General features: G+C 61.1%; 3 protein-coding genes across 7 annotated transcripts; 2 read left to right on the forward strand and 1 right to left on the reverse strand.

The window, feature by feature from the left end:
* Positions 1-2: 2 nt before the first annotated feature.
* Positions 3-11,345, forward strand: NEURL4 (neuralized E3 ubiquitin protein ligase 4). 3 transcript variants are annotated; one of them, XM_055307226.1, is made up of 29 exons: positions 3-460; positions 1,327-1,771; positions 1,985-2,050; positions 2,202-2,500; positions 2,648-2,759; positions 2,841-2,929; positions 3,413-3,485; positions 3,618-3,882; positions 4,123-4,304; positions 4,495-4,580; positions 4,702-4,864; positions 4,965-5,163; positions 5,251-5,327; positions 5,451-5,529; positions 5,908-6,083; positions 6,171-6,302; positions 6,629-6,774; positions 6,878-7,102; positions 7,198-7,296; positions 7,385-7,546; positions 7,751-7,915; positions 8,377-8,535; positions 8,985-9,164; positions 9,265-9,352; positions 9,445-9,552; positions 9,714-9,858; positions 10,006-10,118; positions 10,194-10,359; positions 10,758-11,345. In XM_055307226.1, the coding sequence occupies exons 1-29, from the start codon at positions 197-199 to the stop codon at positions 10,960-10,962; spliced, it is 4,668 nt and encodes a 1,555-aa protein (XP_055163201.1). In that variant the 5' UTR covers positions 3-196; the 3' UTR covers positions 10,963-11,345. The 3 variants fall into 3 exon arrangements, with proteins under 3 accessions (XP_055163201.1, XP_055163199.1, XP_055163200.1); XM_055307224.1 differs by having other exon boundaries at positions 197-460; positions 5,908-6,077; XM_055307225.1 differs by lacking the exon at positions 1,985-2,050 and having other exon boundaries at positions 197-460; positions 5,908-6,077.
* Positions 11,346-11,496: 151 nt separating this feature from the next.
* Positions 11,497-14,263, forward strand: GPS2 (G protein pathway suppressor 2). 2 transcript variants are annotated; one of them, XM_055307234.1, is made up of 11 exons: positions 11,497-11,603; positions 11,798-11,960; positions 12,268-12,377; positions 12,455-12,567; positions 12,759-12,838; positions 12,931-13,013; positions 13,203-13,356; positions 13,463-13,552; positions 13,634-13,713; positions 13,799-13,894; positions 14,089-14,263. In XM_055307234.1, exons 2-11 carry the CDS (start codon positions 11,867-11,869, stop codon positions 14,170-14,172), a joined length of 984 nt encoding a protein of 327 aa, XP_055163209.1. In that variant the 5' UTR covers positions 11,497-11,603; positions 11,798-11,866; the 3' UTR covers positions 14,173-14,263. The 2 variants fall into 2 exon arrangements, with proteins under 2 accessions (XP_055163209.1, XP_055163210.1); XM_055307235.1 differs by having other exon boundaries at positions 11,592-11,703.
* A 203-nt stretch (positions 14,264-14,466) lies between these two features.
* EIF5A (eukaryotic translation initiation factor 5A) lies at positions 14,467-18,909 on the reverse strand. 2 transcript variants are annotated; one of them, XM_055307181.1, is made up of 6 exons: positions 18,734-18,909; positions 16,766-16,951; positions 15,696-15,800; positions 15,389-15,520; positions 15,231-15,304; positions 14,467-15,092 (listed from the first exon to the last, which is right to left on the reverse strand). In XM_055307181.1, the coding sequence occupies exons 2-5, from the start codon at positions 16,928-16,930 to the stop codon at positions 15,242-15,244; spliced, it is 465 nt and encodes a 154-aa protein (XP_055163156.1). In that variant the 5' UTR covers positions 16,931-16,951; positions 18,734-18,909; the 3' UTR covers positions 14,467-15,092; positions 15,231-15,241. The 2 variants fall into 2 exon arrangements, with proteins under 2 accessions (XP_055163156.1, XP_055163157.1); XM_055307182.1 differs by lacking the exon at positions 18,734-18,909 and adding an exon at positions 18,367-18,469.
* Positions 18,910-21,805: the final 2,896 nt, after the last annotated feature.

The following is a 21,805-nucleotide window of genomic DNA, read 5'->3' on the forward strand; positions in this document are numbered from 1 at the left end:
GCCTGCCCGACCCCGTCGTCCTCCGTTCCCACCGTGGTGGGTTACTAGTTCCCTAGCCCGGGATGCTTCCTCGCCCGGCAGTGCCGTAAAGCATACCCGGCCCCAGCGCGGAACCCCTTCCCTCTGGGTGTCTGTGCGTCGCGGTTGCCACGGTGCCGCCAAGCGCGGCTGTCGCGCGGCCCCGGTGTCAGCGGCGATGGCGGCGGGGTCGGGTGGGAGCGGGGGCTCCGGGGGCGGCCCCGGGCCGGGGCCGGGCGGGGGTGGGGGCCCCGGCGGGAGCGGCGCAGGGCCGGGGTCCGGCGGGGAGTTGCACCCCCGCACCGGGCGCCTGGTGAGCCTGTCGGCCTGCGGGCGTACCGCGCGGCGGCAGCAGCCGGGCCAGGAGTTTAACCACGGGCTGGTGTTGAGCCGGGAGCCCTTGCGCGATGGACGCGTCTTCACCGTCCGCATCGACCGCAAGGTGCGGAGCGGGGCTCGCGGGAGGGAGGCGGGAGGGGGCTCGCGGGAGACGCGGGGCGGGACGGCCGGGCTGGCCTTCGCCGCCGGCTGCCGAGAGCGAACCGACACACCGTCGGGGCACCAGGCGGCGGGCGGGGAAGGGGAGAGGGACGGCGAGAACTTGAGATTGCTCGAGACCCCGGAGCAGGGAAGGGACACGGGACGCTGCCACCCCAGGGGTGGTTAGGGTCCAGATCTCCCGGGATGGTTTCTGGGGAGGTGAAAAGATGGAAGGGTGTCGGGGATGTGGTAGGAGCGCAGGAGAGAAGCCGGGGCAGGACCGGCCGTTGGAGGATCAGCTGGGGCGAAGAGGTGGGTGAGGAGAGACCCTCAGGGGGGCCGAGGGGAGGTATGCCTGCTTGTGTGCCCCTCGGGGAAGAGGCCAGGTGCACACAGATGGAACTTGAGAAGAGAGAGAACCTGAGTGGAGCAGGAGCCCTGGAGAAAATGAGGCCGGGGGTGGGGGGAATTGGGAGGGGGGAGGAGGGTGGTAGACAGGAGCTAGGAGGATGGGCATGGAGAGCCGGGAACTTGGGTGCTGAAAAGGGGGGGGTGGCTGCAGCCAGGGCATGGTGGTGTTGGGGACAGATCCCAGAGTGGGGGCAGAGTTGTTGGGGTACAGCGGGCCCAGCAGTCCCTGAGACAGTCCAGATGATTGCTCACAGGACCACCTCTCTGGAGTCGTGTCTTGGGTCTCAAGAGAGAACAGCCAGTTAGCTGTTAGGGGTGTGGAGAGAGGGGGACATGTGGTTTGTGAAACGTGGTTTCCTAGTGGTTGGGGACCCACGGTAGCCCATCCTGAGCCTCTGTCCACCACCCTTATCACAGGTCAACTCCTGGAGTGGCTCCATTGAGATTGGGGTGACGGCCCTAGACCCCAGTGTTCTGGACTTCCCAAGCAGCGCCACAGGGCTGAAGGGGGGCTCATGGGTAGTGTCAGGCTGCTCGGTGTTGAGGGATGGACGCTCTGTGCTGGAGGAGTATGGTCAGGACCTGGACCAGCTTGGTGAAGGGGACCGTGTGGGCGTGGAGCGCACAGCTGCTGGGGAGCTGAGGCTCTGGGTGAATGGGCGGGACTGTGGTGTTGCCGCCACGGGCCTCCCCGCCCGGGTCTGGGCCGTGGTGGACCTTTACGGCAAGTGTACCCAGATCACCGTGCTGCCCCCCGAGCCAGGTTTCAGCCCCCCTGCTCCCATCCCCACACCTCCCCTCGAGCCCTCTGCGCCCCCTGAAGATTCCGCCTTGACTGAACAGGCGACCTCTGGGGATGAAGGTGAGAACCCAGCCAGGGCCAAGGGGAAGAGGCGGGGCAGGGGGAGTGGCAGAAGGCATGGGTGACTAGTGACCATGGAGTCTGGTTCGGGTAGGGCCACTCAGACCCCAGTCTGCTGAAGGGGAAGCAGGGGCTACAGGAGGGGTGTCCTGGTTGTGGGCCCCGCAGCAGAGGCTGAACCCTCATTCCCCTCCCACCCCGCCTGGTCCCCAGCCTTCATGGTGTCCCCAGCGCAGCCCCGGCCGGAGACGTTTCCTAACAGCCTTGAGTCGCATAATGGTGAGGGCACCCTGGAGGCTTTGGGAAGGGGAATGGGAAGTGAGGCGGAAGGTGAGGGGAGGGGGCCCTCAGGAGAGGATTAGGGGGAGAGTGGAGGGCCTGAATGTGTAGAGCCTCATTTTGGCTTCTCTCCCCCGTCCTTGCCGCCTAGACTTTGCCAGCATGGAGCTCTCTGAGGTGGTGGGCAACGCCATCCTTTCTGCCTACAACGGGGGGCTCCTAAATGTGAACCTGAGCTCCCCGCCGGCAGGGGAAGGACTGGGGTCTGGCGGGGCTGCCACCTCGCCCATCTTCACCTCCAACGACGCCTTGCTCTTTCACGAGAAGTGCGGGACTCTCATCAAACTCAGCAACAACAATAAGACAGCTGAGCGCCGCCGGCCCCTGGACGAATTCAACAATGGGGTTGTCATGACCAACCGCCCTCTTCGGGACAATGAGATGTTTGAGGTGTGTGAGGTCCTGGGCCCTGGCTGGTACCTCACCCTCTAGGAACCAAAAATGGGGCTCGATCCCTGACATTGGAAGGGTGGGGCCGAGGGTCCTCTCTCCACGTTGACATGCCCTCCTCTCCCTCCTGCTGTCGCTCCCCCCAAGATCCGCATTGACAAGCTGGTAGACAAGTGGTCGGGCTCCATTGAGATTGGTGTCACCACCCACAACCCCAACAACCTGGAGTACCCTGCCACCATGACCAATTTACAGTCAGGTACCAGCCCTGGCAGGGCGGGGACACCTTCCCATGGTGAAGGAAGGCCTGGCCTGATGCCGGGCGTCTGCCTTCCCACAGGCACCATCATGATGAGCGGCTGTGGGATCCTGACCAATGGCAAGGGCACCCGCCGGGAGTACTGTGAATTCAGCCTGGATGAGCTGCAGGTGAGGGGTGGGCGTGCAGTCTGGGCCGCGCTCTGGGGCAGCCTTGTTACCCAGCACCCCTGCCCGGGCACCCCAGTCTCCGCTGTGACCTGGAACAAGGCCTCTGATCTTTCTCCGAGAGGTTCCTTCTGAGAAGGCACGGTTGCCTGGTAGTTAGGCACTCAGATTTCAGAGCCCAAGGTTTTCTTTTTTTCTGAGGGGTCGTGTGGGGTCGTGACTACAGTCAAGAAGCTTGCTCACTATGTTTGGTATGGGTTTCTTTTTTTCTTTTCTTTTTTTCTCCACGCCTGAGATGAGCTCATGAATTGCTGGGAGAGGTGGCTGAGGTGCTGTGTATGAGGTGGCTTCACCCTGTGCCAGACTTGCTGTGAGGGAGGGTTCAGGGGCTCAAGACTCAGGTGCCTTTGGGGCTGTTCCCCTGCGGCCTGGGCCAGAGCCTGATTGGGGGTGGATTCCAGATCTTTGTTTTTCTGCTCTGACTAGGAGGGCGACCACATTGGTCTCACAAGGAAGTCTAATTCAGCCCTGCACTTCTTTATCAATGGCATTGATCAGGGTAAGGAGATACCTGAGGCAGGCCATTGGGCCAGGGCTTTCGGTGTTGGGCAGGGGTCTGTACCTCACCGTCCTGTGTCTCTCTGATGCTGGTCTCCCCATATTCCTTCCCTCTCCACCTTCTCCCCGGCAGGCGTGGCTACCCCACTGACACCCCCAGTGGTGTACGGCGTGGTGGACTTGTACGGGATGGCTGTGAAGGTGACCATCGTCCACAATAACAACCACAGTGACCGGCTGCGTCGAAACAATGCCATCCTGCGGGCACTGTCCCCCGAGGGTGCCCTGCGTCGCGCCACTCCTGCCACCCAGGCAGAGCCCGAGCGCCTGCTCTTCCACCCCAACTGCGGGCAGAAGGCAGCTATCACCCACGAGGGACGCACTGCCCTGAGGCCCCAGTATGGCCCATGGTGTGGGGAGAAGCCTGCTGCAGGGACTCTAACAGGATCGGAGGAGGGGTGGAGAAGCAGGAGGCAGGCGTGGGGGGGGGGGTGGCTTCTGGCCTGGGGAGTTCTTGACAGTATGGTGCCTCCTGGAGAGTGAAGTTCAGCCACGTGGCTCAGCACCACAGGTGTGAGGTGGGCACTGGCGGGCTAAGCTTTGGTGTGCTCAGAGTTACCCATTCGCTGTGCCCTCAGTGCTACAGATGACTTCAACCATGGCGTGGTGCTGAGTAGCAGAGCCCTGCGGGATGGAGAGGTGTTTCAGGTGCGCATCGACAAGATGGTGGACAAGTGGGCTGGCTCCATTGAGATTGGTGTCACCACCCACAACCCTGCCTACCTCCAGTTGCCCTCCACCATGACCAACTTGCGCTCTGGTGAGCTCCCAAGGAGGGCGGGGCCAGGATCGGGTCCTAAGGGGGAAGCTGCCCCCACAGCCCCCACGGAGCTGGCTTGTTCTTGTTCTGCGGTGGCGGCCTGCCACGGGGGCGAGGAGTGCTGTGGGGGCTGTGAAGGGCAGGGGTCCCGGGGCTCACTTATGTTTTCTGTGTTTCCTTGTCCCCGTAGGGACCTGGATGATGACTGGGAATGGGGTAATGCACAACGGAACGACCATCTTGGACGAGTATGGGCACAATCTGGACCGCCTCAAGGTGGGGGAGCAGGTGTGCCGCCCAGGCCTGGTGATGGGGGGCAGGCCCCGCGGGGCTGCTATAGGACTAGCCCAGGTGGGAACTCTGCCTGACTCCTCACTCCAGCCCCGCTTCTTCCAAGGCAGGGGACACGGTGGGCGTGGTGCGGCGGGAGGACGGGACCCTGCACTTCTTCGTCAACGGGATGACCCAGGGCCCTGCGGCCTGGAATGTGCCCCCGGGCGTCTACGCTGTTGTGGACCTCTACGGCCAGGCAGCCCAAGCTACCATTGTGGACGACGTGGGTGAGGGCTGGGCTGGGTAGGAGCTGGGGGGTGCTGGGGTGGCCTGGGGGGGGGCCTCGGAGATCACTGGAAGCCTAATGGGTGATGACCACTCTCACAGAGGTGCCCCCGGCCCCCGAGCCCCTCCCTGAAGGGAACAACCAGGTGTCTCCCAGCTCCCCATCATCAGGGGCCGGGGGCTCTGACCTGCGCTTCCACCAGCTGCACGGCAGTAATGCAGTCATCACCAACGGGGGCCGCACCGCACTCCGGCACAACTGCCGCAGCGAGTTCAATGACGCCATCGTCATCTCCAACCGGTCAGTGTTGGCGCTGTCACGGCCCCAGCCTCCCGCTGCCCAGCCTCAGCCACCCAACTGGGGCCTGATTGCCGCTGTCTCTGGCAGGGCCCTGCGGGACGGAGAGCTGTTTGAAATCGTTATTCAGAAGATGGTGGACCGCTGGTCAGGCTCCATTGAGGCTGGTAAGGGGCACCTGTGCATTTCTGCATGCGTGCATGCACGTGTGTGACAGACTGTGTGCTGGGGGTGGTGCCGGCTGCCCGTTGCTGGCGCCTTGGTTCTGACCCCCTGCTGCTACCTCCTAGGAGTGACTGCCATTCGGCCGGAAGACCTCGAATTCCCCAACACCATGACAGACATTGACTACGACACATGGATGCTGAGGTTAGGCTGCCTGTGGGGACAGCCAGCCTGGCAGGGTCAGATGGAGCTGGTGAGGATGAGGGAAGCCAGTTTTGGGGCCTTTGGTGGCCCTGGACAACGACAGGTCCAAGGGATCGGGTTGCTCTTTTCTTTCCATTCTGGGAAGTGCTCCCATGTCACCACGCACCCCACGGTGGCCCAGCTTCCTTTTCTCCTCTTATGGCAGCTCCCACTTTTCTCTGGGGGGGTCCCCAGAGGTATGGGAGACAGGATTGGGTCTCAGACCCCAGATGAAGATCCTGATGCAAGGCACTGGAAGGTTCTGACGATCAGAGACTGCTCAGAGGCCTGTGTGGGGAAGAGGCGGGAGACTCAGTGGTCCTTCTGTCCTCTCTCCAGTGGCACGGCCATCATGCAAGACGGGAACACGATGCGCAACAACTACGGGTGTGACCTGGACGCCCTGGGCACGGGTGCACGCATCGGCATGATGCGAACAGCCAAGGGTGACCTGCACTACTTCATCAACGGCCAGGACCAAGGCGCCGCCTGCTCAGGCTTGCCTCCGGGTAAAGGTGACTGCTCTGTGCCTTTCGGCCCGCCACCCTCATGCCAGCTCAGCCCGGGCTCTCGGGCTTCTGATCCCCTCCTTCTCCATCCAGAGGTGTATGCAGTAGTGGATCTTTACGGCCAGTGTGTCCAAGTGTCCATCACCAATGCCACCGGCCCCATGGACAACAGCTTGGCAACCAGCAACACCGCCACCGAGAAATCCTTCCCTTTGCACTCCCCAGGTTCAGCGGGTGGGGAGGGCGGGTGGGCTATGCTTGCAAGCTGGGGGCTGGAGGGACGCGGCAACAGTGGACGGGGAGCTGCTCAAGGACAGGACAGCCCCCTCAGCTACAGACCCAGGGGAGGGAATAAGCCGGGGTAGGAAGCCGCCAGGAAGAGGCTGGAGTTGGGCCAAGATGCTGGAAGCTGCTCATGTGCTTGGTGATTGGGGCTGGCCGTGGTGACCAGGGTCAGAGGTCGCATGGCAATGGCAGTCGGGGCCTGAATGGCAGCTTCACAGTTCACCTGAAAGCCTTGACCCCAGTCCTGCCCCTTCCTTTCTCCGCAGCGGCTGGCGTGGCTCACCGATTCCACAGTACTTGCGGCAAGAATGTGGCCCTGGAGGAGGATGGCACAAAGGCGGTACGTGCGGCGGGCTATGCGCACGGCCTGGTCTTTAGCACCAAGGAGCTCAAGACGGAGGAAGTATTTGAGGTGCGCAGGGGGGCCCTTGTGGCAGGGCCAGGCTGCTTCCCGTCCTCCTGCTCCTGCTAGTGCCGGCTGCTGTGCTCTCTCTCCCTCTCTTTTACCCCCTCAGGTGAAAGTAGAGGAACTGGATGAGAAGTGGGCGGGCTCCCTCCGGCTGGGGCTGACCACACTAGCGCCTGGGGAGATGGGGCCTGGCGCAGGCGGGGGCCCAGGGCTGCCTCCCTCCCTCCCGGAGCTCCGGACAAAGACCACCTGGATGGTGTCCAGCTGTGAAGTGAGGCGTGATGGGCAGCTCCAGAGGATGAACTACGGCCGGAGCCTGGAGAGGCTCGGGGTGACACTGTTGGCTCCAGGGACGGGGTGGAGGTGGGCACGTGGGTGAGGGGGGTGGGGGGCTGAGCATCTGTGCTCGTGTCACCTCGATCCTAGGTGGGGAGCCGCGTGGGCATTCGTCGGGGCGCAGATGACACGATGCACATCCTGGTGGATGGAGAGGACATGGGGCCTGCAGCTACGGGCATTGCCAAGGTGGGTCTGAGACGTTTCTTGGGTTTGGGGGTGCAGGCTGGAGGCCCCCTGCGGGTGTCTAACTCCTGCATCTAACTCCTGCCCCCAGAATGTGTGGGCCGTGCTGGATCTCTACGGGCCGGTACGGTGTGTGTCTGTGGTCAGCTCCACGAGGCTGGAGGAGCCCGAGGGCACCCAGCCTCCATCTCCCAGCTCGGACACGGGCAGCGAGGCCGAGGAAGATGACGATGGGGAGGAGCACAGCTTGAGAGTGAGAGGCTGTGTGGGGCACACAGGGCATGTGGATGGCCACTCAGTGGGCCGTCGGACACCGGGGTGTTCCGGGGTTCTCTGATCCTGCCCCAGGTCGCAGAGGCGTAGACGCAAGCTCTGTGTCAACGCCGGGCGGAGGGCGGGGCAAGGCAGCTGGGCCTCGCATGGACAACCCCAGCAGCCCATCTCTGCTCCATGCCAGGGTCAGAGTCAAGTGGCCATGATGTCGACAGCGCTGGAGTTCCTGGAGAACCATGGGAAGAATATCCTTTTGTCCAACGGGAACCGTACGGCCACACGTGTAGCCAGCTATAACCAGGGCATCGTTGTCATCAACCAGCCCCTGGTGCCCCAGCTCCTAGTCCAGGTGGGCTTTTGCTCCTTAACCTGCTGCAGCTCTTCCTGTGTGGGGTGACCCAGGGCCAACGCTCCTAGAGAAAACCTTTCCATTTGAGGGCAAGGTGGAAGCAGCCCCCTTGGATGAGCTTTATGGGGTGTGATTCGTTCATACCCCGTGGTGGGGTTTGTACATGGACTGTGTGGAAGGCCCACCTGGTAGCTGGTGAGGGAAGCAGTGGGGATGGGCTGGCGGGGTCCCAAGAAAGACACTTGGTACTATGTGTGGGTGCAGAGAGGGCTTTCCAGTGGAGCAGGCCTTCCTGCTACAGGAAGGAAATAAACGAACCCACCGTTTGCAGTCCCTCCCTGCCTCAGAAGGGGGGGCATTGCAGGGCTCCCCCCGGGAGGTGCCAGCCTCCATCCCTGGCTGGGGTGGGGAGCCTCTTCCCAGAGGGCCATGATCCCGGAGTGGCCACCTTTCCCTTCCAGGTGCGGATAGACTTACTGAACCGGCAGTGGACATCTTCCCTGGTCCTGGGAGTCATCACCTGCCCTCCTGAGAGGCTCAACTTCCCTGCTTCTGCCTGTGCCCTCAAACGGGCAGCCTGGCTGCTGCGGGGCCGCGGCATCTTCCACAATGGTCTCAAGGTGGGTAGGGAGCAGGGGGAGGGGAGAGGGCCAGGACTCAGCGTTGGGCGGGGCTGGCCCACAGGTTGCAGTGGGGCCTCCAGCCGTGGTGGTGGGGCCACAGGTATAAAGGTGCACTGTATGGGAAGACTATGGGGTAGGGAAGCAAGAGCGGGACCATCTTCATTGGAACTCTGGGGCGTCCTGTGTCTTTCTGCGTCCTTGCCATTGAGAATGTTGTAGGAGAAAAAAAAAAAGAGAATGTTGTAGGGGAGGGCAAAGGGGAGCAGACTGTAGGTATTTGAGAGATGGGGTGGAGCCTGGGCAGAGGGCGAGCATGGTGTCAAAGTCCTGGCTTTGGCAGTCCCAAGTAGGTGAAGGGCTATGTGGACTACAGTGGGCAGTGGGCAGCCGTGGCTGCTGCCGGTGGGAGTCTGATCTTTGGGAAGACAGTAGGTCTCTCTTCCCAGATTTGTGAGAAGTTTGGGCCAAATCTGGACACGTGTCCTGAAGGCACCATCCTGGGGCTGCGGCTAGACAGCTCTGGGGGCCTGCATCTCCACGTCAATGGGATGGACCAGGGGGTGGCAGTATCAGATGTCCCCCAGCCCTGCCATGCGCTTGTGGACCTCTATGGGCAGTGTGAGCAGGTGAGCAGCAACAAGGGCCCGGGGTGGGGCAGTCTGTGATCTGGGAGCCAGTTAGCAGGCCCTGCGGGCTCAGTTACACTCATCACACCCTCTCTGGCAGGTGACAATCGTGAGTCCCGAACCAGGGGCAGCCAGTGGGAAGAGTGCTGGAACCCAAGGGGACATGGAGAAAGCGGACATGGTGGATGGTGAGCCAGCCCACAGGGCCGGGCCCCTCCCCAGCCCTGTCCCACCCCGTTGCCCCAACTCCCGTGACCCGTGCCCCCCTTTGTCCTGTCAGGTATCAAGGAAAGTGTGTGCTGGGGCCCCCTGCCAGCTGCCAGCCCTCTCAAGAGCTGCGAGTACCACGCCCTCTGCTCCCGCTTCCAAGAACTGCTGTTGCTTCCTGGTGAGTGTCTGGGTGAGTGCCCAGTCGTCCAGAGCCTGCCTCATCCCTTGGACCATTGCTGGGCTGTGCTCAGAGCCCCGGGAACCAGCAGGAAGGGGTCTGTGTGCTGGAGGCCCAGGGCGGGAGCTGTAGCACCCACACTGCTCCTCACTTTTCCACAGAGGACTATTTCATGCCTCCGCCCAAGCGGAGCCTGTGCTACTGTGAGTCTTGCCGGAAGCTTCGAGGTGACGAGGCCCACAGGCGCCGTGGGGAGCCCCCCCGGGAATACGCGCTGCCCTTTGGCTGGTGCAGGTTCAATCTCAGGTACACTCAGGGCAGGGTCATGCGTCTGCTTTCGTGCTCTTTCTTCCTTGACGAAGGAGGCTCCCAAGAGGGTGCGTGGAAGAAGCCACAGAACCTTTTCTGGTCGAGGGGAGGATCTTTGTCCAGTCTGCCTGGTCTACACCCTAGGGTGAATCCCCGCCTGGAAGCTGGAACGATGACTAAGAAGTGGCACATGGCATATCACGGGAGCAACGTGGCAGCCATCCGGAGGGTGCTAGACCGAGGAGAGCTGGGAGCAGGTCCGGGGGCAGGGGCAGAGAAGGGGCAAGCCAGGCCTGGGCCAGGAGGGCGACCCTGACTGGCTCTCCCCACAGGCACCGCCTCCATCCTGAACTGCCGGCCCTTGAAAGGCAAGCCTGGGGTGGGGTTTGAGGAGCCTGGCGAGAACTGCGCCCCACCCCGGGAGGAGCAGCCCCCTTCCATCTTGCTGTCCCCCTCCCTCCAGTATGCTGGGGCCGAGACCCTAGCGTCCAAAGTGCAGTGAGTACATGGGGGCTGGGGCTGGGGTCTCCATGGCTTGCCATTGGTGTCTCCACTGTGACACTTGGGTCTTGTCTCACTCTAGCACATTTACTGTTGAAGGTGACTAGTACTGTGGAAATAAAAGTAGAGTGGGACGCAGTGGGTCCCAGGTGTGCTTGGCACAGGCACAGGCACACAGTAGTCAGTGTGGACATGGTGACGAAGGTTAGGTTTGGGCAGAGGCCTGCAGAGGGAAGCCAGGGAGCGAGTGCCCTGGAGAGATCCCAGCAAGCAGGGGTGCAGCCAGAGCTAATCCACCCCTCTCTGGGAAGTGGGAGTGACACACACTCCCGCCCTGCAGGCAGCCGAGGGAGGAGCCTGGAGGCCTCACGGCTGGCTGCCTTCTTGCCCCGCAGATTCCGGGATCCCAAGTCCCAGCGAACGCACCAGGCCCAGGTGGCGTTCCAGGTGTGCGTGCGCCCGGGCTCCTACACCCCCGGACCCCCTTCGGCCACCCTCCGAGAACCTCCCGACCCTCACTTCAGCCCCGCAGAACTCGAGTGGGTAACCAAGGAGAAGGGGGCCACACTCCTCTATGCCCTGCTGGTGCGGGTGGAGTGAGGGCTGGCCTCTGGACGACAAGCACAGTGGGGTCCCCCCGGCCCTGGCTCAGCATCCCCCGCCGTGGCGGGTGCTCCCCGAGCCCCCGAAGCCCCCAGAGCCCAACGCATCTCCGGAGCAGGAACGCATCTCCGCGTGCAGGGCCCACGCCTCCCACTCGGGGGCCGGCAGTCTCCCCTCATGCGCTGACTCGGGGAACACGACTCCCTGGACTCCCTCCCCCGGATCACTTAATTTATTTCCGTTTTCGTTCCTGTTACTGTGAATCCCGAGGAGCCTCCCCGGGCCGCCGGGCGGAGTGGGGGCGGGCGCGGGGAAGGTGGGCCTCTGTACAGTTGTTACGGACGCGGGTTTCCAAGGAGCCAATAAACGCCGTCCCAGAGCGCGCGCCTCGGCCTCTCTCATTCATCCCCCTCTCGCACCGCCCCCCCGACGAGCCCCAGGCCTGCCCAGCTGGGGGCGCCCAGCGCGCTGACGGAGTTTGGCCCCCTGCGGCACCCGTCGCAGCCGCTTCCGCCCTTCCCTGTGCCCGTCCCGCGAGGCCGCCGGCCGCCCCGGCTCCGGAAGGACTCGGCCCGGCAGCCGGATGTGACGCGCGGCCGAGGCGCACAGGAGCCGCGGAGAAAGCGCAGCGAAGGCGGGTAGGGAGGGGCGGGCGGCGCCGAGGCCGGAGACCCCAGCCCGCCGGCGCACGCGGAGCACGGGCACCCGGAGCACCCGGGACCGGCCGGGCGGCCGAGGGTGGGCGCCGGGCACGTGACCGGGGCGGCGGCGGCAGGCGGGCTTCCGCCTCGGCCTGCGGGCGCGACCCTCCTAAGCGCCCGCTTCTCGGCAGGCCCGGCCCAAGGTCTGGCAGTCCGTGACAAAGCCGGGCGCCCACGGCCCGAGCGTCCCCCGTGGCACCATGCCCGCACTCCTGGAGCGCCCCAAGCTTTCCAACGCCATGGCCCGGGCGTTGCACCGGCACATCATGATGGAGCGGGAGCGCAAGCGGCAGGGTGAGCCCGGCCGAGGGGGAGGACCCCCAAGCCCCGCACCTTGGGCACAGCGCCGCGCCGCGGCCGCGCGGGAGGAGGGGTGGGACGGCCCGCCACTGGTGGAGGGAGCTGCAGGCCGGGTCCGGGCTCCAGAAGACTCAGGCTGGGAAGGACCTTGGAGAGCACCTGACATACCCCTCCCAGTCCCCTGGGAGGAGGGGAGCAGAGGGAGCTCTGGCACCGGCAGGTTTCCCCGCTCCTCCATCTCTAACGTCCTAGTGTTTTAACCACCCTGCGTTCTTCCCATTCCACCTGCTTCTTTCTCCAGAGGAAGAAGAGGTAGACAAGATGATGGAACAGAAGATGAAGGAAGAGCAAGAGAGGAGGAAGAAAAAGGAGATGGAGGAGAGAATGTCACTAGAGGAGACCAAGGAACAAGTAAGCGGCCCCCTGCTCTGTCCCAGCTTTTTCCTCCTTTGGCTCCTGCCGTCAGCTCCTCTCCCCTGCCTTCTCAGATCCTGAAGTTGCAGGAGAAGCTGTTGGCCCTTCAGGAAGAGAAGCACCAGCTCTTCCTGCAGCTCAAGAAAGTTTTACATGAAGAAGAGAAACGGAGGCGAAAGGAGCAGAGGTGGGATTGGAGAGCTAAAAATAAAATTGAGCCCGCCTCTGCCCCAGCCGGCCTGGGGGGGGGGGGCAAAAAAAAATAAAAATAAAATTGAGACAGTAACTGGGATGGGTAACACCAGATGGGTGTCTGAAAGCAAAAGAGGGGGCACTTGTCTTCATTCTTGGTTTTGACCTGCCTGCCTTTCACTGCAGTGACCTGACCACTCTGACTTCAGCTGCGTACCAGCAGAGCCTGACCGTCCACACTGGGACTCACCTCCTCAGCATGCAGGGTGAGGAATGAAGAACCCGCTTATTAGAATGCACCCTCCCGGGGGTTGCAGCCACCCCACTGCAGCCTCATGAAGCCCGTCTCCCTGTCTAGGGAGCCCTGGAGGACACAACCGCCCAGGCACCCTCATGGCGGCCGACAGGGCCAAACAGATGTTCGGACCCCAAGTGCTTACAGTAAGGAGTAGCATTGGGTGTGTAGCCCGCCATTTCCATGCAGACACGGGTGCCTGCCTCAAACAAGTCAAGTCACCAATGTTGTCCAGCACTTGACCAAATGGTGGAAAATGGGGCACATACAAGGCACTTGGGGTTCTGCTTTGGAGGAGTTTCCAGCAGCAGCCAGCACTCTTCTTCCTTCCTCAGACGCGACACTATGTGGGCTCCGCAGCTGCCTTCCCCGGGACCCCGGAGCATGGCCAGTTCCAAGGCAGCCCCGGCAGTGCCTATGGGACCGCGCAGCCCCCGCCTCACTACGGACCCACGCAGCCGGCCTATAGCCCCAGTCAGCAGCTCAGAGGTGAGCCCTGGGGAGGGAGGGGGGTGCTTCCTCCAAGACCCAGAGTCCGCTGGTCCTAGGCAGGCCCGAAGGAGGCTCTACAGGCTTTGCCTCCTGCCTCCCTCAGCACCTTCAGCGTTCCCGGCAGTGCAGTACCTGTCGCAGCCGCAGCCACAGCCCTACACGGTTCACGGCCACTTTCAGCCCACCCAGACAGGTGAGGATGCCCCCGCCAGGGCCCCAGGGCTGAGCGTCCTCCCTGCCTCCAAGTTCCATACACCCGTCCTTCCCTTTGTAGGCTTCCTCCAGCCTGGCAGTGCCCTGTCCTTACAGAAGCAGATGGAGCACGCTAACCAGCAGACCAGCTTCTCAGACTCTGTGAGTAGAGCCTGGGCAGGGCAGGGGCAGTGCTGGGCCCAGGGGCGCCCCAGGCCACCTCAGACCCTGACTCTCTTCTCCGTAGTCCTCCCTGCGCCCCATGCACCCACAGGCTCTGCATCCAGCCCCTGGGCTCCTCGCCTCTCCTCAGCTCCCGGTGCAGATGCAGCCAGCAGGAAAGGTAAGGCCAGGGGTTGGACCCGGCTGGGGCCCTACGCTTCCGGGGGGGAAAACCGGGCTGTGTAGGAGTGTGTAGGAGAGGCGGCGCCCACCCCTCCTCTCCCATTTCCTCCTGGAGTGGGGATGGCTAGGAGGTCAGGTGTAGATTGAGGGGCAGGGTACACACCAACGAAGTCCCCCCACTTCTGCCACCAGTCGGGCTTCGCAGCCACCAGCCAGCCTGGCCCTCGTCTCCCCTTCATCCAGCACAGCCAGAATCCACGGTTCTACCACAAGTGATCATCAGATTTTATCTTCAGCCTCAGCCCCAGCCCCTGACGTGGGTGAGGGAACTCGGTGTCCCAGTCTAATAAAATTTACCTGCCTCTGCCCCTCTGCTGCCGTGTGCGTCACCTCCCTCCCGGGCTGGGCCAGGGCTATGTGGAGGGTGAGGGGTGACAGGCAACTAACAGGCGAAGCTGGGTGGGTGGGTAAGAGGGAACTCTTTGGCATAGTTGTTTATGTGTAATTTCTAAGTTGACTTTCTAGTCAGCAAATACCCATTTAATTCAAAGAAGCAACTGAGTTGGGGCCTTCATATTAAACTTGTAGTTTTATTCAGGTTTGATTTTAACAAATGTGTCGGGAAGAGAGCCCACAGGAAAGGGTAAAGCCCATGGGGGGCAGGGCCCTCCCAGATGCCTGAGGAGGGGGCAGGTCCCCTCCCCTCTCCTCCTCTTCCCTCCCCAGATAAAGGAGAGACTTAGGCAGGGGAGGGGGCTGGTCCCCAGTCTGTGGGGTGGTGCTGGGGTACAGGGCCATGGGGAACAAGGGACCAGAGCAGGGATGAGGGGGAGGGCACAAGGACCAATCGCCAGAATCCACAGCTTTCTGATTCCAGAATGAATTAAAAAAAAAAAAAAAAAAAAAAACCCACTAAACCACAAGCAGCACCCGCCCCTTCTCCCCGACCAGGGCTGTAGTGCGAGGGGAGAAGAGGAGGGCAGCTTCACCAAGGCCATGGACCACTCACTCCTGGCCGAGAGAGCAGGATGAAGGGCAGGGGCTCCCTGACAGATTGAGGGGGTGTGGGGGAAACCAAAATAAAACGTCAAATAAATTGTGTAGGAGGAGTCCAGCCAAGCGCTGGGCCAGAGCTGGGCCAGGCTGGGGGAGGGGGCCTCTGCAGGCTGAGGATCGCTGCTGCCACCACCGCCACCCTGGGGAGGAGAGAGATCAGTGAGACCAGGAGATGCCATCAGGACAGGGTGAGAGGCCCACGCTGCGGCCAGAAGCCAGCCAGGAACCGTCAGGGGCTAAAGCAGAGTTCTGATGGGGATGGGGGGCGTGTCAGTCACCTGGGAGCCAGTTATTTTGCCATGGCCTTGATTGCAACAGCTGCCTCCTCTGTCATGGCGGACAGCACCGTGATCTGAGGGCACAAAGGGCAGTCAGAAGTGAGCCAGAGGCAGGGACACGAAATAGGGCTGTGCATTGGGGGCAGGAGGGTATGTACCAGGATCTCTTCTCCACAGTCATACTTCTGCTCGATCTCCTTGCCGAGATCTCCCTCAGGCAGACGGAGGTCCTCTCGTACCTCCCCGCTGTCCTGGAGCAGTGATAGATACCCATCCTGGATGCCGATCAGCTGGGGGCAGAGAGAAGGGAGCTGAGGGTGGGCCCAGGGGTGTCAGGGACAAAAGAGCGGCCAACTGACCACACCAAACTCCTCGCCATCTCCCTACTTCTTTCAGCACAAGCTCTTCTGGTCAGCCTGTGCCCCCCCCCCCCCCCCCCACTAAAAGGCTAACCCGCCTCTGTACCTGGAAGTCATTCCTCTTAATGTTGGGGACATCCATATTATGAGTTGACGGGCAGATATCTTCATATTTCTTGCCAGTAAAGATGTCAATACCAACCAGGTGGACCTACACATATGCATCAAATGAAAGAGACACCAAACCAAACTCTAGGATGAAAGAAAAAAGCCTCAAGGTGCCCCTAAGCAGTGAGGGAAGTCAAACTAGGTGGTTTGGGCAGAACCAGGGGAGGTGGAGCAGAACCAATCGACTCAAGGAAGAATCATGGAAGCCTCTGGCATCTAGCAAGGGCAGAAGAGTCCCACTGAGGCTAGGGTGACCGACAAGGGCAACAGTGGTGCAGGCTTGCAGTGGCCAGTTACCCCGAGCCATGGGAACACTGACCAGTGAGCCTGGGGAGCGGGAGGTGGCCAGTAAGAGGTTTCAGAGAGTGTCTGGACACCCACAGGAAGGGTGCAGAACTTGGGAAACAAAAAGGAATGAGAGGAACAGAAAGGAGGACTTCAGGGAGGACTATGCAACAGGAAAGAACGCAAATACCTAGATGAGCCAACAAGACAAACCAACTAGGGAACAGAACTGTAAGATATTCAACAAGGATAAACCAGGTCAAGTTTGAGAGGAGAAAAACCTTAACTGACCTGGAAAGCACTAGCAAGAATGTTAAGAGTCCAAGAAAGCGAGGGAGTGGCTCGGGGAGCCAAGGGGAGGGGCAGGTAGAGACGCAGCCTGACGCCGCACAGATCCAAGGGGAAAGCTGGCATGGACTGTGGGGCAGCAAGGTGATTCGGAAGCTCAGAGGTCTGCTAGCGCCCTCCAGGGAAGGCTGCCTTCGGGATGCGGCCTGGAGAAACCCCAGCAGCTAAGACTCAAGGGAGAAGAGAGAGAAAGTGAGAGCCAGGAGAAAGGATGGAGCAGCTGAACAGAGCACCAGAGAAGTTAGGGGCTCACACTGGGTGGGCTGGGGTGACCAAGCCTAAAGGAAGAGAGGGGGCTGGGGACACCTCGATGCCAGGAGACCCAGGGGCCCAGGCGGTACAGGGAAGGCAAGATGGGAGAGGTCAAGTTCTAACCTTGGCATGGCCGTGCTTGCCAGTCTTGGAGGTAGACATCTCCACGATCTTACACGGCCGGCCTTTGAGCACCACGAAGCCGTTCTTACGTAATGCTGAGCACTGCATTGGGAAGGTGGCTGAGGCCCCTGCATCTCCTGTCTCGAAGTCCAAATCATCTGCCATTTTAAGAGGCTTCGATTCCAACTGTAGTCAGAAAGAGAACACCAGTGAGTCAGGATGGATGGAGGTCAATATACCCCACTCCTCTCTCGACCTAAAACCAAGCGCCCAGGTTAGGTACTGATCGGGACCACAAACACTCAGGAACTGGTGTGTGGCGGGAGCTGGTGGGGGACAGAAGCTGAACCCCCAGCACACATGAAAGCTAAAGGGGGGTGCTTGAGGAAGGAAGGCTCCGGGGAGTAGGACCTGCAACCTCAAAGATGGGCAGAGGCCTGATTCCTGGGAGACTCAGGTGCTCCTTGCCACTGAAACCAACCACCCCTCTTCCCCACACACAAGTAGGGCTATAATTAGGTGAGCAGCCATGAGCCAGCAAAAGGGCGGAGCTACCGTGGAGGGGGGAGAGGAGGGTGGAGACCAAAGGACGGGGCCCCACCCGTCTCTGTTACACCCCCCACCCCATCCACACTCGAGCCAGCCAGTCACTGGGACAGGAAACCACAAGGCCTCTTTGGGGGATTCCCGCCTCTCCAGCACGTATTTGCAGACGCGGCTAAGGGAGAGAAAGTCAAGTTGTTTTCTAACTTCTCTCCCGGCCAAGCACCTCCATCTCGTTTCCCAAAGGGAACCCAGGAGCCCAGCCTCTCCTCGAGGGCCCTCCCACTTTTCCCAGGATGCACCGGTCCTGTCGGCTTTTCAGGCCTGGCCTGTACCCTCAGTGTGAAGTGGAGGAGCGGGGAGTGGTGAATGACAATAAAGTGAAAGCAAAAGGCCGGTGCTCGCGGAGAGCCCGAGATCTGCTGGGCTGGCGGAGCGAGGGCTCCCGACCCCGCACGGCGGGGAGGGCGGAGATCGCGGCGGGGAGCTGCGGTGCCCAGGACCTGGAGGCGCTGTCGGCACGACCCGCAGAGTTGGGCTGCCGTCCAATTGCCCTCGGTCCCCCCATTTCTCCGGCACCGGGCACGGGAGAGAGCAACTTATACCTGACGGGCCGCCTCACTTCACATCAGAGTCGAGAAGAGAGCTCCGGGGGCCCATGGGGCGGGGGAGCCCTCACATATGCCCGCAGCGGGCTCTCCGCGGTGACCAGGCTTCTTCCCCTCCCCGAAATTCCAAGCCCCTTTGGGCGCCCGCGAGGACCACCTCTCCCCGCGAAGGGGGTTGCCGGCTCCCGCCCACCATGTGGCCTCCCGGGGCTTCCGGTGGCCAGGATCTGGGGGGGAGGGGTCCCCGCGCAGCCATGCGGCCCCCGTCCACGTTCAGCCATGCGGCCTCCGACCCCGAGGGCTGCCTCCGGTAGGGGACACTTCCGGTGCCGCCGCCACCCCCTCCTCAAAGGCCGCGCCTGGCCCGAGCCACGCCGCCTCCCCTCCCCCCCCGCGGACGGCCGCCACCCCCCCCAACATGCCCTCTCACCGAATAGCCCCCTCCCCCACCTCACGTGGCCGCGCGGCACCCGGTTTTCAACGGCCCAGGTTCCTTTGCCCCGGCGGGCCAATCTGGCCCCCGGCCCTCGCCCCGGCGTGGCCGCCCGGCGGCTTCTCCCGCGTGGCGGCCTTGCGGCGCGCCGTCCCCCGCCCTGCGTCGCTCCAACGTCACCCGGCCGGCCCCAACCGTCACCCCGCGCGTCAACCGGGGCGCGCACCCGCGCCTCTCCGCACCTCGCGCGGCTCGGGGACCGAACCCGGAGCGGCGGCGGCGGCCGCCGCTCCCCTCTGCCCCCTCCCCGACCCTCGCGCAGTTCCATCTCCACTCCCAGGCCCACGCCGGGGTTCCGCGCACGCGCGCCCTGCCCGCTCTCACCTCGCGCGAACGCACTGACTCGACCCCGTCCGCTCGCCGCGAGCCCAACCGCTGCCTCCGAGCCCGCTGCCGCCGCCGCCGCCGCCTCTACCGCCGCCGCCGCTGCTGCACACGGGTCTTAGTACGCAGGCGCCGACTCCCCACTGACCAACCAAGCAGCCCTATGACAGCCGCGCAAGCGTGCTATCTATCCCCTCCGCCCTCCACCCCCGCACTGCGCAAGCGCACAGATCCTCCCCGAGCTCCACCCTCCCTCCCACCTACCCATCCAATGACGCGTACGCGTGACCCCGCCCCTCACAAACCCGGAGCTCTTCCCACCGGTAGGCAGTGCGCAGGCGCACCCGGTTTTTTAAGCCCTTCAACCTCTTTTTCCCTTCCCGTGATAGACCACTAGCCCTACCGGACAGCACTCGCGCCTGCGCAGTGAAGAGCCCTGCGCTCCACACCCTCTGGAGGAAACGCCTCGGTCTCAAAGCGCATGCGTGCTGGGGATCCTGCGCGCCCCTTCCACCTCAGACGTCGCCTGTACGCCGGGCGTTGAAAAGACCACGCCAGTGTATGGCTGGTCTCGGCTAGGACGCATGCGTCTGAGGAACGCCCCACCTCGGCTTTAACTGGACTTGAACGACTCACACGTTTCAGAAAACTTGCACTGCGGGGTGGGCCCCTGGTCCCCCAGCCCATCCCCCCCGCTGCGGCCCCACACAGGCGCGACGGGGCTCTTTCCGCTCGCACTTCTAGCGCGCCAGTATGGTCGGGTGACCGCGCCTCTTAGCTTCAGCGCGCTGCGCGGGCGGCCTGGCCGGCCATAGAGTTCCGCGGCGAGCTAGAGCGGCCGCGTGGCGGCCACCATCTTGTGGGAGCCCTGGGTCTGGCCGCTCCCCGCCCGCGGCTCCGGGGACGCTCGCGCACCCTCCTTCTCCTCCTTCCCCCTCCGGCCCGCGCCCGGCCCCCCAAAACAGGCGTCCGTGAGCGTCCTTTTTAAGGCACTCTGGAGACGAGGGGCGCGCTCTCGGAGTCTCGGCCGGGGACCGCCACGAAGCGGGAGGCAGCCGGCCGCCCCGAATGTCCTCCCCGGCCCTCCTCGTCGGGGGGAGGCTGCGGCTTCCCGGACACTTGGTGGTGGCCTCCCTCCGGCTCCCAGGTTTGCTGCCCGGCTGGTGTCCGTAAGCCCGGGGCGGAGCACCGCAGTGGAGACCAGACAGCCCGGATCTGAAGAATCCCGGGACGAGCTGGGCGTGAACTGCAGGCATGAGCCTGGAGTAATAAAAGTTGGTGTGGCATGTTCTGTCATTCCCAGGTCCCTCCACCCCTCTGTCTGGAGCTTCTACTTTTTCCTTAAAAAAACGGAAAACCCCCAACTGTCTGGGCGCATTGTTCATAAAGTCCCAAACCTGCTTTTCTTGCAGATGCATTGTCCCTATAACCCAACAGTTGCACCCCTAGGTGTATATGCCACTCCTCCCTCCCCCCCCAATCGTGAAAAACCGGTACTCAAATCCTTGCAGGGGAGTATTTACAGCAGCGCTACTTACAGTAGCCAAAAGGTGGAAACAAAAATATCCAACAGATGAACAGATAAAGTGCGGTGCATATAGATGTAATGGAATATCATCAGATCACAAAAAAAGGAGTGAAGTACTGGTACATGCTGTGACTGGATGAACTTTAAAAATCTCGTGCTAAGGGAAAGAAGCCAGACATAAAGGTCACATATCCTATGATTCGAATGATATGAAATATCCAGATTAGGGGGACTCCTGTGTAGCTCAGCTGGTTAGACATCTGCCTTCAGCTCTGGTCATGATCTCAGGGTCCTGGGATCCAGCCCCTTAACCCGGTTTCCTGCTCAGCGGGGAGCCTGCTTCCCCGCTACTGCTACTGCTACTCCCCCTGCTTGTGTGCGCACTCTTTGTCAAATAAAATCTAGAAAAAAAAAAAAATCCAGATTAGGTAAATCCACAGCAGCAGAAAGTAGATGGATGGTTGCCAGGTACTAGGGTGGGTGAGGGGAATGGGTACTGCGGTTAATGGGCACAGGGTTTTATTTTAGAGTGATGAAATGCTTAGGAATTAAATATGGTGGTTGCCCAACATTGTGAATACATTAAATGGCACTGAATTGTTCATTTAAAAGTGGTTAGTTTTATGTTATGTGAATTTCACCTCAATTTTCAAAACAAAACAACCAACCTCATAGAGGAATGTTCAAAAAATCATTATTCATAATAGCCCCAAAGTGGAAACTACACAAATGTCTGCCAACTGATGAAAGGATAAATAAAATATGGTCTATCCACACAACGAAATATTATTCAGCAACAAAAAGGATAAACCTTGAAATATTCTGCTACATGAAAGTCATAAAAGACCACATAGTGTATAATTCCATTTACATTTAATGGCCAATTTACAGAATAGGGGAATCCATGGAAACAGATTAGTAGTTGCCTAGTATTGAGAGGTTAGAGAGAGATGGAGAGATGGAGAGTGGCTGCTGATGAGTACCAGTAAAGGAGCAGATGATGACTTTTGGGGTGATGAAAATGTTCTAACGGAGCAACAGTCGAATTCTTCAGATATCAAAAGCACTGAATTGTACACTTTCAATAATTGTACGTTACGTGAATTATATCTCAATAAAGCTGGTCCTTAAAAAATACTGTCATCTTTGTATGGTGGTACCTCTCGTGCATATGCGACAGTTTTAGTCGGTTCATTACCCTGAGACATTGGCGAAGTGTCCCAGCTGACGTAAGGCACAAGCTCCATGATATGACAAGGACACTGAGTGAGGATAACCCCTAAGAACTTCCATTCAAACTAAAAAAGGCACAAATAATCTTGCTAGGGGGCTGAGTTATACACACTCAGAGAAAGAAAGCAAAATACTGTACGGTATTACAGAGCGTCGAGGTAGTTGGTATCTGGGAGAACCAGTGGAGCATGGCGTGTATTGTGGTGACAATCCAGTGGGGACAATCCAGGGCAGAGTCCTCAGCTCTGGAAGCCCTAACTTTTTTGGTTGCCAGTGAAGTTTTTTTTTTTTATTTATTTATTCATGAGAGA

This window comes from Nyctereutes procyonoides, unplaced genomic scaffold (genome assembly GCF_905146905.1).
Source record: "Nyctereutes procyonoides isolate TBG_1078 unplaced genomic scaffold, NYPRO_anot_genome, whole genome shotgun sequence".
Taxonomy (NCBI): Eukaryota; Metazoa; Chordata; class Mammalia; order Carnivora; family Canidae; genus Nyctereutes; species Nyctereutes procyonoides.

Bases quoted from the DNA above. Each gene is read 5' to 3' on its own strand.
- GPS2 (XM_055307234.1), top strand. From the start codon at position 11,867: ATGCCCGCACTCCTGGAGCGCCCCAAGCTTTCCAACGCCATGGCCCGG. The intron at 12,378-12,454 runs GTAAGCGGCCCC...CTGCCTTCTCAG, and splicing joins TAGAGGAGACCAAGGAACAA to ATCCTGAAGTTGCAGGAGAA. The intron at 13,553-13,633 runs GTGAGGATGCCC...TTCCCTTTGTAG, and splicing joins CTTTCAGCCCACCCAGACAG to GCTTCCTCCAGCCTGGCAGT.
- NEURL4 (XM_055307226.1), top strand. From the start codon at position 197: ATGGCGGCGGGGTCGGGTGGGAGCGGGGGCTCCGGGGGCGGCCCCGGG. The intron at 2,501-2,647 runs GTGTGTGAGGTC...GCTCCCCCCAAG, and splicing joins GGGACAATGAGATGTTTGAG to ATCCGCATTGACAAGCTGGT. The intron at 5,164-5,250 runs GTCAGTGTTGGC...TGTCTCTGGCAG, and splicing joins GCCATCGTCATCTCCAACCG to GGCCCTGCGGGACGGAGAGC.
- EIF5A (XM_055307181.1), bottom strand. From the start codon at position 16,930: ATGGCAGATGATTTGGACTTCGAGACAGGAGATGCAGGGGCCTCAGCC. The intron at 15,801-16,765 runs GTTAGAACTTGA...GCATATGTGTAG, and splicing joins GCAAGCACGGCCATGCCAAG to GTCCACCTGGTTGGTATTGA. The intron at 15,305-15,388 runs GTACATACCCTC...TTGTGCCCTCAG, and splicing joins ACTGTGGAGAAGAGATCCTG to ATCACGGTGCTGTCCGCCAT.